At 52.9% G+C, this 19,733-nt stretch overlaps 1 protein-coding gene and 1 pseudogene across 5 annotated transcripts in view; both read right to left on the bottom strand.

The window, feature by feature from the left end:
- The window catches only part of MAD1L1 (mitotic arrest deficient 1 like 1), a 345,798-nt gene that overhangs the window by 270,130 nt on the left and 55,935 nt on the right, over positions 1–19,733 (bottom strand). For 3 of the 5 annotated variants that reach the window (XM_026011310.2, XM_072753319.1, XM_072753320.1), the window contains one exon: positions 9,024–9,110. The exons of 1 other annotated variant lie outside the window; for it this stretch is intronic. In XM_026011310.2, coding sequence (XP_025867095.1) covers positions 9,024–9,110 — 87 coding nt within the window. Of the gene's footprint in view, positions 1–9,023; positions 9,111–17,556; positions 17,777–19,733 lie in introns of those variants that run through there. One more of the 5 variants, XM_072753317.1, reaches the window with a different exon arrangement.
- Positions 1,322–1,706, bottom strand: LOC112929303 (non-histone chromosomal protein HMG-17 pseudogene; annotated as a pseudogene).

Below are 19,733 nucleotides of genomic sequence, written 5' to 3'. Positions count from 1 at the left end.
AACTCCAGCCAGGGCTGCCCCAGAGCGTCCTCTTTCTCTCAAAGAGGTGGAAGTGGGAGCAGAAGCAGAGCCCCTGCTGCAGACACCTGGGGGCACGGCCTAGTGAAAAGGGAGCCAGGCCACACCCAGAAGGCTTGCTATCCACACCACAGACCACACAGGCAAGTGACAGAGGAGACCCAGCAGAGGAAGCACATTAAGGATCAGAGCCAGGGAGCCACTCAGAAGGTCGTTGAGTTCTTATGTGCCAGGACTGTCATCATCACAACAGGATGAAAGGAGCACATGATAACATCACCTGTCATGTACTTACAGCTGCATCAGTGAGGAACTGAAATAGGGACTTAGGTATAATATCTCAGCTAACTCTTGTACCAACCCCACAAGTGGCCAAACTATCTATGGCTATGACAGTTCCACGTATAGACGAGGAAGATAGAGTGGAGAAGAGACACCCTCCCACCTCAAGAACTGGTCACCATGGTAGTAGGTGGCAGAGCTGAACTGTGGGCACTGGCCTAGGGCCATACAGCCACACATGGAAGCCAGTAACCAACCACACGCAATTACTTAACATCACATGACAGGTGTGGTTCTTTTTTTTTTTTTTTTTTCCCCAAGCCAAACTGTATCCAGCTTTATTAAAGATACTTTTCATAAACAATCATGGTATTTCAGGCAGGACATGGGCAGACGATCGTTAACAGTATACAACAACTTTCAAACTCCCTTCTTCAATGGACTACCAAAATCAGAAAGCCACTATAAAACCCGATGAAGTCTTCATGTGATGCTCTGAACAAGGAAAGTTTAGAGTGAGGGTTGACAGTTCACATGTTGCATGTTGTTTAACAACTTTTCACAAGCCGACCCTGACTTTCAGGAAATGAAATGAAAATGGCAGAATTATCAATCTGAAGATCCACAAGCTAAAAAAAGGAACTCTTTTGAGGGACGCCATCTCAGTGGTGACACTGTAAAGTCCAGATTGCCTGACATACTGGGAACCATTTCATGAGGTCAGGTTCCAATAGGTCTCTGGGTTAAAGGGAGTCAAGTCTATGTTGAAGGCAGAGAGGGAGAAGAGGACATAAAAAAATGAATTTTAGTTTTTCCACACCACCAAGGTGGCTCATGTGTGTCAACATCAAGGAATCCCTCCTCCTGGGATCCAAGAGGAAGTTTCTCAAAACTAGAAGGCGAAGGTGTCTTTCCCTCTTGCTATCAATCCAGCTTCGGAGATATTCTATTAGTGACATATGCCCTTCCCCCAAAACAATGAAGTGTTCCGTGTGCTAACAACATAGCTTAAAAAAAAAAGTAAAACAAAATTCTGCATTTTTATAAAACTTGATAAAAAATAGTATTTCAAACTGTACAGTCACCAGAAGTACACAGTTATCAAAAATGCACACACTTCACTTGGCATCTCCAGCACCTTCAGCTTTCTGTGCCTGGTCTGTTTTGGCATCTCCATTTTCTGCAAGGTTATTTCCATCCTTGCCAGCATCAGCTTTCCCCTTTTTCCCTTTGGGTACCTTCTCTCCATTCTTTGCAGGGGCCTTTTTAGGCTTGGGCTCTGGCTTTGGAGGAGCAGGTTTAGCATATAACCTTGCAGATCTTCTCTGTGGCTCATCCTTCACCTTGGCTTTATCTCCTTTAGCATCCCCTTCAGTCTTTCTCTTGGGCATGGTGGCGACGGCAGCGGGACTAGCCGGGACAGCGGCTAGATGCAGGGATGCGGCAGCACGCGCGGGCTTTGGCCGGTCCGGGGGTCGTTCTCGCCTCTTCTTCTTCACACTGCTCCGACAGGTGTGGTTCTTCACCCACACTGGCCACGGTTCAAGTGCCCAATGGTTACCTGTGGCCAGTGGCTTTCGGACTCAACAGCACAGATGGGAGAACACCTTTGTAGGAAGTCCTGTCAGATGGCCGGCCAGCCGCAGCCAGAGAGATTGCCTGTCTACCCTAGATGGTGCGGTCTATGCCAGTCAGGTGGCCTGTCTACCCTAGGCTGATGGTTGTCTACTCCAGACAGACTGTGTGGCCCACCTGAGACAGACAGCTGACCCAAGCTAGACAGACGCCCTGTCTACCCTACATGGTGTAGTCTACATCAGACAGCCAGTCTACACCAGACAGTGCAATCTACCCTAGTCAGATGGCTGGCCTAAACTAGATAGATGGTGCAGTTTATGCCAGACATATGGCCCATCTACCCCAGACAGATGCACAGCCTACAGCAGGAGACTGGGCTTGGACTCTGACCTCTGCATGAAAGCAACTAGCTGAGGAAGGTGGCCACAAGTACAAACTGTCTCATGGATTCCTCAGGGCCCTGGGAGACACAGGCAGCACAAGAATGAATGTCATTGTGATCAATTCCCAGGCTCTGTAGAGGTTGGAGCTTCCTCAAAGTCTCATTACTTCCTCCAACAAATGGAGGAAGGTGCAAGGACAAAGCTACAAATGTGAGACCCTGACACTACATGCTATGTGTGTGTCTGCTGGGGGTCATCTTATCCCCCATCCCAGAGAGACGACGACACAGGTGTCACTGCCTCCATGGCCAGGATAGCATGCTCAAAGCACGACTCTAGGCCTCATGCCATGAGAGCAGTGTGACCAGCACCAGCTGATGGAGCCCAGCCTGAGGAAGGGGTCCTGGTCCTGTGGAGTCACCAAGCTCACAGCCATGTGCCTATGTCTTTGGAACATATGGACTGTCACCAAGAAATGTATGAAGACAAAGCTCTCAGACACAGGCTAGCTCAACATTTCCCACCAAAGCCCATTTACACTGAGTAGCACCAGGAGCTGGCCGGACCAGAAGGGGCCTGGTCCACATCCCTGAAAACCCATGGCACCCACTCCTGCAGAGATAGTAACGGCTACGACCAGTATGAGACCTGGGGAGGGGGCCATGGGTATGAGGATGGTCTCAATTAAGGCCAGCGAGGTGATCACTGAGCCCCTGGGAGCCGATGGGAGTGGAGTATGGCACACAGTGGACCGAGCACCGATGGACAAGAGGAAGCCAGGCCCTCCCCATGGGTGGACATGCTCCAGCCAGCCCAGCAGGTGGCACCCGGAACCACACTGGTGGCCCTGTAACTGGCTCGGGACAGACGCCCACCCCGTAGGGCTCACCTGGTCAGCAGTCTGTCACTATGCCTCTCTAGTCGGGTCATTCATCATTCCTTCATCCAACACACACTCCCTGAGCAGCACCTCACCCAGGTCCTCTGCTAGGCCCAGGGACATGGCCACACACAACACACTGTCCCTGCCCCAAGAAGCCTATGGCACAGCATGAGAGAGGGAGCAGGCCAGGCCATTCTCAACAAAATGGGGCAGAGCGGCCTCACTGACCTGGATGTATTAGAGCAGAAGCCCCAAGCAGGGAGCTCAGGCCTCGCAGGTACAGATGCTGCAGTTCCAAGTGGGAGCACCAATGGAGTCGGGTTGGCTCCAGGCCACTCAGGACCCCAGCACTGCTGCACTGCACACATGCTGCCCTGTCACCCACAGGCTAGAGGCAGAGTCTGCAGGAGACGCTGTGCGCTCTCACATCTCCAACTCTCTACAGCCTCTCCAACCTCTCTCTGATCTCACGTCCAAAGCTGTGTCCTAGTCACCCTCCGACAACACACAGAGATGGTCGCCATTCTTCATGCTCTCACCAAACTGCCACGGGCTTGTCTTCTCACCTGACATCACTGCCCTGCACACCAACCCCAAGTCCAGCCCTTTCTGGGCGTCTCTGGCCACATACAGGAGACGACTCACACCACCGCACCCTTAGCTACTACCCCCAACGCCTCTCCTGTCCCGTTCCCTCACCAGGCATGGGTCTCTCACCACCGACGGAGCCTTCTTCCTTAGCGTTTGGCAGTCCTCTGATGGTTATCACCATCCTCGCCCTGACAAGTGCGGCAGAAGCTGATTCTACTGTCCAAGGACACAAAACGACTCCATGGCAGGCCTGCCTGAGCTGAAGCCAGAGAGCTGCCTGTGCTCCAAGCACAGTGTGAACTATACTCTGACACGCAGAGAACCGGTCCTTGGTTATCATGAATCTTCTGTGGCCATCACCGGCCTTGATAGCCTTGGGACAACTTGAGAGCACCATAACTAACACAGACACAGGGTGACAAAGGTGACAAGGCCTAATCATACTCCAGACAGTCTGTGAGGACAGCCTAAATGCTGCGGGAAAAGAGTCACATGAAGAATTATGCCCATGATGTTGATCTTAACTCCCCCTCGGGGATGACAGAGAACCTATCAACCTGCTAGCTGCCTGGAAGATGCGCAGCCAAGGGCACCACCTCTCAGAGACAGAGACGGGCTGTGGGGGCAAGTACTGCCCCTCCCACCATTCATTCATGTCCCCTTCACCAAGTAATGGCCTCCTCTGAAGGCTGCCAGGGGGTGTCAAGGCCCAGGATGCTCACAGTGGTGGCAAGGGAAGACCCCCAGGCAGTCCACAACAAGACTGTGACCCCAGGCATGTCAGAGCTTGTGATCCCCAACAACTGGAGACCAAGTTCTCGCCCAGAGGGGGCAAATGTGATGCTTCCAACTGACTGCAGTGATGGGGCAACCAGAACTAGGATGTGCTTCTGGGTGCAGCCCAGAGACCTGGGGACTCAGCTGCCTGAAGCCCCAGGCCCAGCAGCAGGAGCGTGCATAGCAGGTGCTGCAGGGCTAGTTCTCGAGGGCTGAGGAGGTGCAGACAGAGATGTGAAGAATTCCCCCATACCTGCATCAGTCACTGGCTTTTTCCCGATCACCTGTACAGCGGGTTCTGCCTTAAGTATTTACCAAGTATGGCAGGCCAGCCCTACGTCCCACAGATGGAGCTGCATCTCCACTGCAGCAGAGAAATGAGTGACAAGAGGCTCCTCTGCAGCCACATCAAGCACTTGGCAGAGGCATGGGCTCCACTCTCAGGTAAGCCACACAACGCCCTGAAATGGACAGACCAGGATCCAAATCCATTCTGACGACTCCACAGCTGTCTAACCAGGGGCTCTGCCACACAGGAGAGATGATAGCACCCACCACAGATTTTCAGGTGAGACGCTGTGTGTGAGGCACTGAGCATGGAGATGCTCCCACTATCACCACTACTGTCGCCATGCATACGGGTGAGGGACCCAAACCCCAGGGCCCTGTTCCACTGTCACCCACTCCCTAATATGAGCCCTCATTTCCAGCAAAGCACAGCCACCCCAGATAGTACAGCCTCACAAAGCCCTGCCCTCATCTCCTGCTTCTCGTTCAAGATGCCCTCAGAACTCGTCGGAGCCTGACAGGTGCCAGTGTGGCCAGGGTTCAGGTCACAAAGGAATGCAGCCTCCCATCCACGGCCTGTCTCTAGAACACAGCTGCAAGTGGTACAAAGGATACATACTGAGTACTGGGCCCTGGAGACCATGGGACACTCACTGAGGCCCAGTGAGGGCCAAGGTGGCTCACGGTGGAGTCAGGGGAATTCTATGCAGAGCACGGGCACAGAGGACACAACCAGATCCTCACAGTCCCCGTGTCCTCAGCACACACACATCTGGGGGGGAGTAAGTGTATCAGCCTCCAGCGTCCAAGAATGAAACAGAATCAGTGGCGACAATGACAAAAGGCAAGGGTCCCTGTGCTATAATCAAGCTCCTGCCTGAAAGCACTGCCAACCCCGCCACAACAGTGAATGATGATGCCCTGGAGTTGTCCAACAATGGCCACGAAAGGGGACCAGGACAGGGAGCCTGGCCTGAGGCCTCACAAAACCTCGTGAGCAAAAGGATACCCTACTGCTGCTGCCACACTGCCAAGCAGAACTCCTCCCGCCTCCCAGCACAGAGAGTTCTCAGAAAGACACTTCCTGCCACCAAGGTCTCCAGGGCACTACTGAACATTCAGCATGGATTGCATCTCACTTCACCCTTAGAATAGGCCCCCCTGCAGCCTGGAAGGTTCCTGCCTCAGGCAGCTCCAGCCACCACTGGCCTTGCAGCCTCCAGGCTGCGGGCACAAACATCATGGCTGACAGCAGTGCAAAATCAAGGGCTCCAGTATGGGGACCCTCAACTCCACTCCAGGGGGTGGCCATCCTGCAGCTCAGAGGTCTGCTCTCCCCTCACTTTCCCCAAGCAAGGCGAGACACAGAACCATCTAGAGCACAAATCCTTCCCTGTATGAGCCGGAGCACCTGAGTGGAAGGCCACCACAGAAGGACCCGGCGAGGGACAGACCGGAAGAAATTCCTGGAGACTAAATCTCAGGGCCTACTCCCTGGCCTGGGTGTCACAGCTTCGGGGAGTTTACTCACATGCTCTGTGTGAGCAGGAATGCCTCTTGAACCCTCAGGCCTGCCCTCTGTGTGCCTGGGCCAGCCACCCGTCGCTCTCGCCCTCTAGCCACAGTGCCTCTTCCCATCTGCCCTCAATTTGTGCTCAGCTGCCTGTTTAGATGTGCAGGAATGAAGCTGGCTGTCCTGACCTTACCAGGGCCCCCAGTCCTCCATATAGAAGGCCGCAACTAATGGCCAAGTCACATTCCTGCCCACAGGACCAGTGGCTGTCTGGCAGCTGGCCAGCATGATAGATACCAGGCACACAAGTCCCCCCTGTGCTAGTCAGGAAGGGCCTCGCATTACAGGATCCCTGCCACCTCCTCAGGGGCCTGGACACCACCACCCATCGCAAATGAGCATGGTAGGAGCTGCCTGGCCTCCCTTCTCACCTAAGTGTCCCAGCCTCTCTGAGCTTGAGCTCTCATCTGGAAGGGGGATGACAGCTATGGCTCCCCTCAAGGGCCACGCCACACTATGAAGGCCAGTCTGCCCTGGTGGAGATGTGTGGGCCAAGCGGGACATATACGGCACCCACTTCACCTCCTGCACAGGGGTGCAGCACAGAGCTCGCTCTCACGGAATGCCGGAAATGCACCCTTGCTCTCAGAAGGGACTCAAGAGTCCCAAGAGGTAGACAAGGTGCTTATGGTGGATTCCCCCATAGGGGATAGCTGCTCCCAGAACAGAGCTGGGAAGGTCCGCGCTCATAGCTACGAATGAGCATGCTGCTGGGGCCCTACAGATGGAGCTGCTCTTGCCCCGCTTCCCCACGCATGGAAGCCAGCCTTCCTACCACCTCGTGGTGGGGCCTGACAAAAATGAAGATAAGTTTCCTTCCCTCAAACGGTTCATTCTGTTTCAAATGCAAAGTAAAGTGAAGAAGATCATCTGGAAAAATGTAAAAGCTTTAATTTCAAATCACTTTTAATGCCCGTTTCATCTGACAGTAGCTTTGAAAGCAAAAGGCAATCTTTATCGTCTGAGGTTTTTAAGCTAAATTGATGTGATTATGTCCAACATAACCAGATGCTTCTAAAAGCCAATATCCAAAGTGACATCAACCCCCAAAATAAGAAAACCTTCCTTCTGGCTACTAATGAATCCTTAAGACACTCTGTCCACAGAAAGCTGAGGTTGGCTCCTCACAGACCTGCTTACTCGGGGAGGAGTCCCACCCCACTCAGCTGTCCACCCCTTGAGAGCCCAGCAGGAAGTGGGCCAGCCCCAGCCTTAGGGCACTCCCATCCTTCCAGAAGCTGCTCTGCGGCACGCATGCAACCCTGCCTGGGCCAGCGAAGCTTGAGGGGTGTCTGCTGGCAGCGGGGTCCCAGGAAAGGCTTCCTTGTTCCAAAAAGAACACTCAAGAAAGAGGCTCGTCCTTTGTGCCTGCGGGTATGTTGCCCAGAGCCCGGGCAGCTGCCCACTCACGCAGTAGGGACAAGAGGCAGACAACCCATGAGCCCAGGTACAGCCTGAAGGAGAAGCATTTGGTCTCTGTCCCCTTTCCCGGCACTGAGCTCCTAAGACTCCTGGGCTTCTGGGGTGAGAGGGGTGCCTCATCACTCATAACAGGCCCCTTTCATTCACAGCCCCCATTGAGCTAACAAGGGGACCACAGGAGAGGCCAGAACAACCAATCACGTGCCTGGGGGGGTGGGACCTCCAGGTCCATCACTGCCTGTGGAGGTAGGGGACCACGAGGTGGGGGCTCAGCTCATCACCAACAGCCAATGACTTAAACAAGCATGGAAACTCCATAAAACCCCCCAAAGCAGGGGGGGTGTGCCCAGAAAGGACATGGAAGCTCTGTGCCCCCACTCCTCACCCCAGGCATCTCCTCCATCTGGCTGTTCTCACTGCAGCCTTTGTAAAACTGGTAATTGTACATAAAGCATTTGCCTGAATTCTGAGTCACTCTAGCAAATTCTCAAACGGGTGGGGATGTTGAGGGAAGTCCTGAATTTGTAGTCAACCAGGGAAGAAGCACAGGAAGCCTGGGGACCTGGGACTTGTAAATGATGTCTGGAGTGGGATACACTCGTGGGAGCAAGCCCTCCTCCTATGGGGTCATGTCAGAACAGAGTGTCACGACAGAGCATCCACTGGCCTTATGGGGTTGGGGAGGTAGCATTTAGTGCTGGTCTCTGGGCCTTCTGCCAGGGAAGGAGACTCCTTCCTCCCTGTGCAGCCCTGGGGGAAGGTTTTCCTGTTACTTGCTGCCAAGGGCAAGCCGACTTCTGTTCCTCTCTGGGGGTCTTCCTGAGCACACAGGTCTACATGCACACAGACACGCAGACGCTTCCCTGTGGGGTCTGGGTCCGACACCATCAAGGGGTCATTCAGAGCCCGGGCCATGGAAAAAACAGTTTCCTGATCTAGAAACACATCCTCCTCACGGACCCCAACTGTTTAAATAAGGCAGTGGTGGCCTGGCACATGGCTGGGATGACAGCAACATGCTGCCTCAGCAGAGTCTCTGCCATGGGGCAGAAACATGGGGTACCTGTACCCTCCAGATCAACCCAGCTCCCACTCACTCAGGCCAAGGCCAAGGAAAGAAATAGTGAAGTGTCATCACCCCCAAGCCAAGCTCGGGGGACACACATGCATTGGGCTCCACCTTTCCAAAGCAGACCTACCCCATGCACTCTAGGGCCACTGAGCCTACCTGCTAGTGATGGCGTTGTTCCTGTCCTGCAAGGCAAGCTCTCGCTGCTGCAGGTCAACAACAAATCTGGAAAGGTCTTCTGGGGTCCTAGGGGATCAAGAACATGTGTCAGCATAGGCCACTCCCTGGAGGGGACCCCATTCTGCACACCAATAGCCACTGAGACCACGCTGGCAGCTGATGAGTCACCAACCTGGGAAGAGTCACATTCCTTACACCAATTCCCCAGCCCATGTGGCATGGCAATGTGCACACACCACAATCTGGGTTCAAGCTGCGGCCCAGGCCTGGCTAGGTAACATCACATAAATTGTTTTTATTTGGCACAATTTCATTTCACCTGCAAAAATGGGTCAACAGCTAGCCAGCAGTGTCACTATGCAAAGGAGGTAAAGTGTAGGGGTGCTCAGCATAGGTCAGTGTGCCCACCTCCCTCCAACCAGCAGTGGAAAGAGAAGCAACAGCAGGTGCCCACATGGTTGATGCTTTATCGTGTTCATATTACTCCAGACTGGCCACCTCGGTTCACATCCAGAACAGCCCCGCTGCCACTGTTGCCACCTTATAGAAGACAAAACAAAGGCTCCAGGGCATCCAAAGCAGCTCACACTGTACTCTTCTCTGAGTAGCTCTGGGCCTCCACCTGACCCCTGTCTAACTCAGCAGAACACTGACAACACCCTGGAGAGACTGAAACAGCAGCTGGCACAGTCAAGAATGGTCCCAACACAAGGTGCGGCACATAAGCTCAGGGGTTCCCTTGAGCTCAAGGCCTAAGGACCAAGCACAGGGCCATGCGGGGCAGTGTGTGTGAGGCGCCACAGCCTCTTCTGTCACTGAAGGAGTCATGGCGGACATGACCAAAGCTATACCCACAAGATATGCCGTCTGTGGAATGAGAGTCTGTCACAAAGCTATGGGTGTGGCTACCAGGCACTACAGGGTCAGAAGGCCCTCTTCCTGTCCTCCAATGGCACCGCAAGGCCCAGCTCCCGGGAGCACTCCACCACAGGACCAGGCCCCAGGGGCTCTGCCTCCTGCAGCCTTGCCTCTGGACACGAACATATCACCCCACTGCCCCCTGAGCTCTGTGTTAGTTCACCCTGTGTTTGCAATGCTCTTCATCAAGAGGGCTGGAAACAATCATCACTTCCTGGAGGAGGCCCCTTCCATCATGTGCCCCATCCTCTTCACCCCACTCCTCAGGCAGCACGGGGTCTCTCGACACCTGTGACTCATCAGTAATCCTACCGGAACCCCACATAGGCTGACTCCTCACACACCTGGGCCTTTGAGGCATGTGCCCTTCCCACAGGTGCTCCCAGACTCTCCCCCTCATAGATGATGCTCCTCCCAGCCACCTGAAGAACAGCCCCTCCCTGGGCCCATAGGGACCACTGGGCACAGGAGAGATTTCTCCCCAAGCTCCTGCCCAGACCAGATGATCATTTGTAAGGACCCTGGGCAAAACCGAAATCCTGCAGGGGGAGGGGTTGAGCCATCCTTGAATGCCAGGTCCCATGTTCTTGAAGTTTCCTAAAGGTTTCCAACCTCTGAGTTAAAAATACAGGCATAGGGGCACCTGGGTGGCTCAGTGGTTGAACATCTGCCTTTGGCTCAGAGAGTGATCCCAGGTCCTGGGATCAAGTTCTACATCGGGCTCCCTTGCGGGGACCCTGCTTTTCCCTCTACCTGTCTCTGCCTCCTCTGTGTCTCTCCTGAATAAATTTTTTAAAAAATCTTTTAAAAAAGGCATAAAAATCAAGTAATCTTTTCAAATCAAGAGGTATTTTTTCTCTGAAATGTTCTACAGAGATAATCAAGTTTCTGTTGTTTCTCTGTGTTAGTCAGATATGTATGCAAACTGTTACTAGATCCATGGAACAAGTTTATTGAAAACAAATCCACAAAGACAGCATGCACATCCACATCTGCACAGCCCCCAGCCCCAGGCCTGGTACCAGCCCTCACTTCATGGCAGGGGCAAGTGGTGCCACATCTTCCAGCCTGGCCACATCTGCTCAGGCAGATGGCCACTAAGTCTCTAGGCATTTTCGATGACCAAGGTGGCAGCTCTCACCGAGGGCAGGTTCCCTCCAAGTAGAAGCCTTCCAGAAATCTGGAGGCCAATCTGCAGAGTCAGGAGCATGTGACACCAATTCAGAAACAAGGTTCGTGCCCTGAGGTCCAAATTAGCCCCTGAAAGCTAGGAGTTAGAGACAGTAGACAGCCAGACTCACTTTCACCCAGACTCTCCAATCTCCTTTAAAGTGAAGATAATTTGAAGTGAAACAATTTAATAATGAGGGAAAATTGGAATGGTTCAAATCAGGAGAAAAGTGAACTTAACATGCACTCAAACACTCCATCCTACTGAGACAACAGGGCATCCACATCCCCTGGGACCCCAGCCCAGCAGGCCAGTGCACATGAGGCCACGCCCACACATGCACGTACACACATACAGTCATGCCCAGGATGCTAGGGTCTCTGCTCCTTCAGCTCACTGCTCAGAGGCCATCACATACCCAAGTACCACGGGACTTCTGGGTGGCCATCAAGGGGCCTGGCTCCACACTCAAATGAACCGAGCAGCAAGCCGACTTTCCCACCTCTCCCCCAGAAAGAACATCAGCCCAGCAAACATGGCCCACTTGCCTGAAGAGTGGGCCATCCACAGCCCAGGTCACCTGAGGCAAAGCTGCCCTTCCCAGAGTGGGCTGAGAGAGCAGGCTGTCCCCACACAGACCACAGCACACAGCCGCGCAGATCTGGCTCACATGCCTGTGGCAGACCCTCCAGGGGGCTGGTCCTTGGCCACAGTCCCAGCCCCCAAATCCCAGGTGCCACCATTCAGATGAGCCACCCCCTCCTCACAGAGCAGCGATGTGGGCCGCAGGGCCTGCCTCCCCCACGTGCCCAATTCCAGAAGATAAGACCACATGGCACAACGCCCATACCCACCCATGCTCCAGGCCAGCCTGCAGCTTCCCTCAGTGGCCTGCAGGGCCCAGCGCCTGCAGCTCCAACTCTGGCTGCATCAAGACTCGAGGGCCCTGTCCAGTCACTCCTGCCAACACTAGGGCTCACCTTCCCCCTAACAACACAAAGCACAGAAAACTAGCTGGCAATACTCAAGAATCTCCCATCCTCCAGCTTATTCTACCCTCAGAGAAGGAGAAAAGGCGGGACATGTTTCAAGGAAAGAGTTGGAGCGGGTTTAGTCACCATCCAGACAACTGCAGGCTGACTCGCTGGCTCGACAGGGCTCCTCAAGGCTTATTGCCAAAACCCAAAGATCCAGGCATAGTGCAGCATGGACACCTGACAACCCTTGTGAACTCACTAACGGCAGGGGCGCAGAAAGAGACAGGGGCCTTTACAACTATCTGTAAGGTATACAAGCAGAGCAGACCCCTTAATGCTGTGGGGGAAATAAGGACAAGGCGCAGGTAACAGTGACAGGTGTGACATCTCACTATATAAAGGAGGACTACAAGGTCCAATTCAAAGTAAGTAATCAATACATTAAACTATGCGGGATTCTGCACACCTTCAGTCCTGTAGTGCTGATCAAAGAGAAAACACATTCTGTTGGAAGACTGACGTGTATGAGGCTTTAGTTAGAAACAGTGCATTTAAGGGAATGGTTCCAGAATGTTCCATGTGAGAAAAAGGAGAGACAAAGAGGTGGATGGTGCAACGTGTGGTCAATCTAAAGCCAAAAAAGGGGTGCCTGGGTGGCTCAGTCAGTTTAAGCATCCAACTCTTGATTTCGGCTCAGGTCATGAAATCAAGCCCCATATCAGGCTCACACTCAGAGGGGAGTCTGCTTCAGATTCTCTCTCCCCCTCTGCCCTTCCTTCTGCTCTCTCAAATAAGTACATCTTAAAAAAATAAAGACAGAAGAGGGGGAGAGCCATGGACAAGGGGCCTGGCTATGGGTGAGCTCTCACGAAGCAGCCCCAGCACACTCAGTTTACTGTGAAAATATGTCCTAAGGACAGGACGTGGCAGGTAATCAGCAATGAAGGACCCAACCCTCAAACGTTAACCAGGTCCCTTGGGAGTGTGGCTAAGAGGTGTTAGGGAGGCATTGGGGGACAGCAGAGACAACAGCATGGTGCACTCGCGCTTTCCCAGCCTCAGCTCCTCAGGGTGTGGTAGCTCTTGTGGCCTGGCTGTCCTGCCCCCATCCCCACCCCCACCCCCCAGGAGACCCAGGACATCAGACAACCTAAGAAACAAAACCAAAAGGGGAGTCCACATCTGCCAAACAGCAACGGCTCTTCCAGGAATGCATCTCAGGGAAGCAACAATGTGTGGCTAATACATGGTTCAAGTGTTCTGTGTTCAAGTCTCTGCTTTCAACTCTTAGATATATACCCACAAGTGGAATTGCTGGATCATTCCATCCTCAATGTTCTAAGGAATGGCTATACTGGTCTCCACAGCGGTTGTACCAGTTTACATTCCTCACGTCACTATTTTTAATGTTTAAAAAGGGCTGGGAGGCTCAATAATAGAAAATAAGTAGGTTCTCACAGCCCAACATGGGTACTATCTATCCATGAGACTTGAGGCTGGGGAAAGGGGGTGGGTAGGTGGTTGCCACCACAGCAAAAGGCACAAGGGAACAGAGAGGGCACACTCACTGGACAGGAAAATGGGGCATGCATGGTTCCAGAGGTGGTGGCACCGCCATGGGGTGGGGTCATCTGGAATGAGAAGAGTAGCCCATGTCACCTTCAGTGACATGGGCCACAGGGCCTGCCTTCCCCAGTCATTCCAGTCCACCCCTCTTCACCTCTCAACCCGTAAAACTGAAACCCCTGGGGGTGGGCCCAGGATCCACAAACAGATCCCCCAGTGTTTCTTAGGCACAAGTCAGAGCCACTGGCCATTTGCAGAAAAAGCAGGGCAATCTAAGCAGTAAAATAATCCTAGAGATGCTGCAAGGCAAATCACCAAAAAGTGGTGGCCATCAAGAAAACCACCCACTGTACATGTGACAAGGAAAACATTCTCTAAGGTTCTGTCAATTTGGTAAGCAAATATCAGATTCCAGAATTTGGTCCAAATCTAAAAGAATCCCAAAAGACAAGACCAAGAACTACCACGACCCTTGCTTTGTGACAGGGGTGCAGAAGCACAGGGCCCACAGGATGCATGACCACATCATACACCGGTGACCAGACTCCTGTGCCACCATCCACATTCAGGCTGCTTTTGTACAACAGGGCACACATGTGATGCCACGAGAACAGTCAGGAGAGGTGACGGGAGCGGTATTTTGAGATACTAACACATGTGGGTCTTCTAACAACAAAAAATATGCACACTGAGGAAAGCAAAAGCAGAAAGCTGGATGGACTCGACTAACAATGCACCCATGGGACAGCAGGGAGAATGAGCCAGACCCCTATCATAGCGGCAGAGTCCTATTCTTGTTCACCTTCCGAAGTTTCTATAATTTTGTTGGGAGAACATCAACAAGTGTTTCTTAAACTGTACTTTCAAGCTGTAGAACCTAGGGCCACAGGGACTGTTGCTGACCAGGTGTGACTACACATCTGAGGAGGTGGCTCACAGAGTGGCTTGTGGGCCAAACCAAAAGAGACCCTCCATCCTACCAGCCCAGGGGCCACAAGGTACCCCCATGGGTCCCTAGGACCCGTGCTCTCATTATGCCGTCCTGGCTGCTCAAGAAAGGGGGGCATGGGAAGCCACTCAGGCCTCCTCAGCTTCCTAATGCAGGCCAGGGCCACCAGGCTGGCTCTCTGCACAGCTCATGGGGGCCCAAGAGACAACCAGCCATACCAGAGGCCCGGCCCCTCTCCCCTGTGGCCAGAAATATGGCAGCAAAGGAGATTTGATGCATGAATGTGTGCACAGGGTCAGACGTCATGTCTGCGTGCATTTCTCCACCCACATTCTGAGTTACGCAGGCCTGGGGACTAAGCGCAGAGGACTGAAGACAAGAGCCTCAATGGCAGCGCCAAGATGCCAGGTGTGTCCTAAGGAAAGGTGGGTGCAGGCAGCACTGCAAAGGGCACAGGTGACACCCAGCGGGTGAGAAGGAGGTCCGCAGGATGGGGACGCAGACTTCAGGGCCACAAGCAGGACAACTGTGTAGAGCTCCCTGGCCTGCAGGCAGTGTCCCAGTCCTTCCTCCAGAAGCACCCTTCCTCTGCCCAAAGAGCCAGCAGGTGCTCAGGTAAAAGTTCGAGGGCAGAGTCCCCAAAACATCACCAACAACTTCAAAAGTCCAGGCTCAAAAAAAAAAAAAAAAAAAGTCCAGGCTCAAAGTAAAAATGTCAATGACGCATGCTCTGAAAAGATTCACCCCAAATGGATGCCGGGGCACTCGTGCAGGTCAGGGCCCAGACCAGTGGGAGCAGTCAAAGGATCTTTAACTTCCCGTACATTATTTGAATTTATGATAAGAATCTGTGTTACCTGTAGGCGTACAACTAAAAACACCCCCACGTGGTGTGCTAATAACTATGTGCAAAGTGGCGCTGGAAAGGCCCAGCTGGAGAAGCAGGGGGCTGACAGAAGATGTGGCTTGCCGACGGGTGCCCCACACAACATGACCAGGGCAGGGGGGACACAGGGAGAAGGCACCTGCAAGAGCAGAGGGGGACACAGCGGGAGAAGCGCTGGGACCCAAATATCCGAGAGCCAGGCCTACGGCACCTGCAGTAAGTACCCAGCGTGAACACAGGCAGCTCCTGAGGAGCCGTGAAATCAGGGAGGGTCACTAATCAACAGTAGGGCGTCACCAGCATCAAAGCACCTCCACCTGGGTGGACAAGCATTTACTTTCCAAAAACCTCCTGGCCTGCTGCGTACTCAGAGCTACACAAGATGTTTACCAAGGATACTCTGGGGCCCAGCTCAACACTCTCAGTGAGCAGGACTTGGGCCAGGTATCAACACTGCCCAGAAACAGCATGGGAGCACTCAGACAGGAAGATCAAGGCTTCCCCAAACTTACACTTCATACATTGGAAGGTGGAAGGCCTTCAGAGGGCCTCAGGAGCCTCGACACTGAGACGACAGGAGAGTGACAGTTCCCACTGCAGCCCAAGCTGTGATAGCTGCTACTGAAAACTCTGGCTTCAGCCGAGAAGCCTTTTAACTCTGACTGGTGGGCTTTCAAGGGGGAAAACGTCTTTTTGTTCAATCTGCAGCTGAATTTTGATTCAAACTCAGCTGTGCACGGCACAGCAGGGGCTTGGGGGAGGGGCTCACCCCATGGGGTGACACTCAAGAAAAGGCAGTCCTGCCAGCAGCAGCTATTCTGAGGCTCATAGTAGCAGGTGCCAGGGCTCCTATGGAAGCCCAAAGTGCCAGTTTCCACGGGTCTAACAGACATGAGACCGGAGGACTCCAATTTCTCAAATAAAGCCTCAAGCTCTCTTGCAGGGATCTATTCTCCCCAAGAACAAAGCCCGCAAAGCCCAGGCCCTCAGTGGTGGCTTCCGCCAGGGAAGGGAGGCTCTACAGCAAGGGGATGAACCCGGCAGACAGTATGCAGAACCAAGACCAGAAACAACAGACATCTCAGGGGCAAAGGGATGTCCTGCTCCATCAGGTTTCCTGGATAACACAGCACAGCTACAGGGGGAGGTGGGGCTGGGGTCAGGAGGGATCACGTCAGCAAGCACTGAGTTAGGACAAAACCTGACATTTGTCCCAGGATGGGTGGGAAAGCAGCTCCTATTTACCTGAAGAAAAAGATCAAATCCCTATGACCTGGACATGGCCCAGGATGTGATGCAGTCACCATCAGGGGCAGTTTCTGCTGCCCCCAGCCCTGTGGCTACTGAACTGGCCAATCAGACACTCCAGAGAAAGTGACCACTTATGGTCCTGAGGCCATAGGCACCACAAAGGTCACCTGTCCCTCTCCCCACTCTGTGACATGCTGGCCATGTGGCAGACAGCGGCCATGTGGCAGACAGCGGCCATGTGTCCATCTTCTAAAGCGGTCCGTCTTCCCAGATCAACAGAAAACAAGTTGCTCCTTCACTGTGGAGAGTAACAGGCCAGTAAGAGACGTAGTCTGCGCACACACCCAGAGAGGCACAGGGTCCCACTGCAGCATCCCCCACAGTCCATCAACAATGGTCTCATGCTGAAGCAAATGCCTCTCTCCCCATGTCATTCTGCCCATCAAACTACTGCCCATCAGCCCCCTCTGCCCCAGGGGAAGGCCTTGGAGGGATCTGCAGGTGGCTGCCACAGCACATGTCCCATCCCAGTGTTCCATCCCTACGCCCAATGGAGCCTACAGCAGCCTCACCCTGCCCTCCTACCCCTCCAGGCAGGAGATGGCTGCGAACCTCTGCACCAACACCCCTCCCAGGAGAGCCCACTCCTTCTCCAGCTCCAGCTCCCTCGATAGCCTCTTCCTGCTGGATGCCTCCCACCCAGCCCTCCACCCACCTCTTGCATTTTCTGCCCCCTTGCCCTGGGCCAGACCCCCAAAAAGAGGCTCTGGGTCCTGAATTCCAGGGCTGCTCACCTGCTTCCTGAATAGCTCCTGGCCCGAGAGCACCCTCCTGCTCCTCCAACCCCATTCCTCTCAGTCTTCTCCATCTGTGGACATGGAACGAGCCCTGCCAGCCGCCATAAGCTGTGTCATCGCTCTGGCCTTCTCCAAGCCACTTCCACCCAGCCGGTGCAGCTTCAGCACAGACCCAGATGCAGCTGGCTCCTACCCACTCTACCACGACCATCCCAGTGGCCTCGTGACCAGTCCCCTGGCATTTCACACTTGCCTCCAAGCACCACGTTGAAAGACAACAACCACAGCAAGTACTTTAAACCATAAGTGGGGTCCCATGCCTCATGTCCAACCATGCAGCACATTCCTTCCACAGTGCCAGGGAGATGCCAAAGTTGCCACCACAGTTTATGAAGCCAGCACAGCCTGGCCTCACACGTGTCCACCCCAGGACCTTTGCACATCCCACTCCTGGAAGCCTCCTCCCCCAGGTGTCTGCACAGTATGCCCCTCGTCAGCTCTCTCAGGCCCCTACTCAAATCCCCAGGGTCTCCTTTGAGCCCACCCTACCACCCCGTTCAAACCTGTAACCCTGGCCCACGGAAATTTCTGTCCCCCTACCCCACACCCGCTCCTTCACAAAGCATATTACCACCTGAGATGCCAGAGGTTCTACCCACTTATTTTCCTGTTGTTCTGCTTCAACTAGAGTGCAAGCTCCAGACAAGCAAGATACTGTCTGCTATATTGTTTTGTTTCTTCCACTGGCCATGAACCTAGAACAGCTCTGGGTATATGGCAGTAGGCTTACAATAAATATTAGATGAATGAATGAAAAATCACATTATCTCTGCAGAACAATAACTAATAAAATCGTATCCAACCAGAGTTGGAACTCAGACCACTGGATCAGAAGGTTAGAACTACTGGTTATATAAATCACAGCCCAGGGACACCTGGGTGGCTCAGTGGTTAAGCTTTGGCTCAGGGAGTGATCCTGGAGTCCCAGGATCAAGTCCCACATCAGGCTTCCTGCATGGAGCCTGCTTCTCTCTCTGCCTATGTCTCTGTATCTCTCATGAATAAATAAATAAAACCTTTTAAATAAATAAATAAATAATCATAGCCCCTCCCCTTAATGGAATCTGCTTAAAAGAGAAAAGAAGAATCTTTTTTATATGTTAATGTGAGAAGGTCTGAATAATACTTGGCTAGAAAAAAATACAAGGAGCAGAATGTGAGCACAGACCACCTTTTGTATGAAAGAAATAGGACATAAGCCAGCGTAGCTGAATTGGTGTATACGTGCATAAGAAATGTCTACATAAGAAATGTCTAAAGGACAAATAAGACAAAAACAATGGCTTCCTGTAGGATGGGATGAAAATCGGGAAATATTAAATCTATTCAGAAAACTGTAAAGCTCAGCACTGTAAACTTAAGCTGTAGAATGAGATCTATCCCATAGTAAGTTAATGCACAAAAGTCTAATTATGGCCAATTTTAAGCAAACAATTACATACCATCCATCAACAGGGTTCAGCTACACATGCCAGAAGCATGGCAGACATATACCAGCAGGAGGCTTCCCACCTAAAACCAACAGGACTGCTCGCTGACCAACCCCATGGTAGCTCAAGCAAGGAGTCCATACCCCACACCCAGGTGCCACAAACACGATAACTATCACAAATGCACAGCCTCCCCACCAAGCTGAAGACTTTTTCAAAGGTGTGTCCCCTTGAGTTCCACCTTACATTTTTACGGACATCACAAACCATAATCCACAATTTCGGCTTGGTTTCCTAAACAGGGGTACCTGCGACTCCACCTGTGACCTCTCAGTGGCTCACTGCATCCAGCAGCCACGTGCCACAGTTGGACACGTGTGCCACAGCCACAGTTCTGTGAGGCTTTCCAGAGCGTTCAACTTTATTTTCACAAAAACACGCTTTCCCTCACACACTTACATATCATCAGCCCCTACGACACTAAATGGAAGAATTACAGTAGCGTGTACACTGGTGGAGACAGATGCTTCTCAGGCCAAGCACAGCACCCCATGTAGGCCAGGCTCACAGCAGCCAGCAAGTTCCAGAAGGACAGCCATGAAGCACAGGGGCAGCAGTGCCAATACAGACGAAGCTCCCTCCAGGCTTTGGAGGAACCGCTGTTCTTCATGACTCGAGGGCAGA

This window comes from Vulpes vulpes, chromosome 3 (genome assembly GCF_048418805.1).
Source record: "Vulpes vulpes isolate BD-2025 chromosome 3, VulVul3, whole genome shotgun sequence".
Lineage (NCBI taxonomy): Eukaryota > Metazoa > Chordata > Mammalia > Carnivora > Canidae > Vulpes > Vulpes vulpes.
The sequence above is the reverse complement of the archived record's forward strand: the minus strand, read 5'-3'. Positions and strand labels throughout refer to the sequence as shown.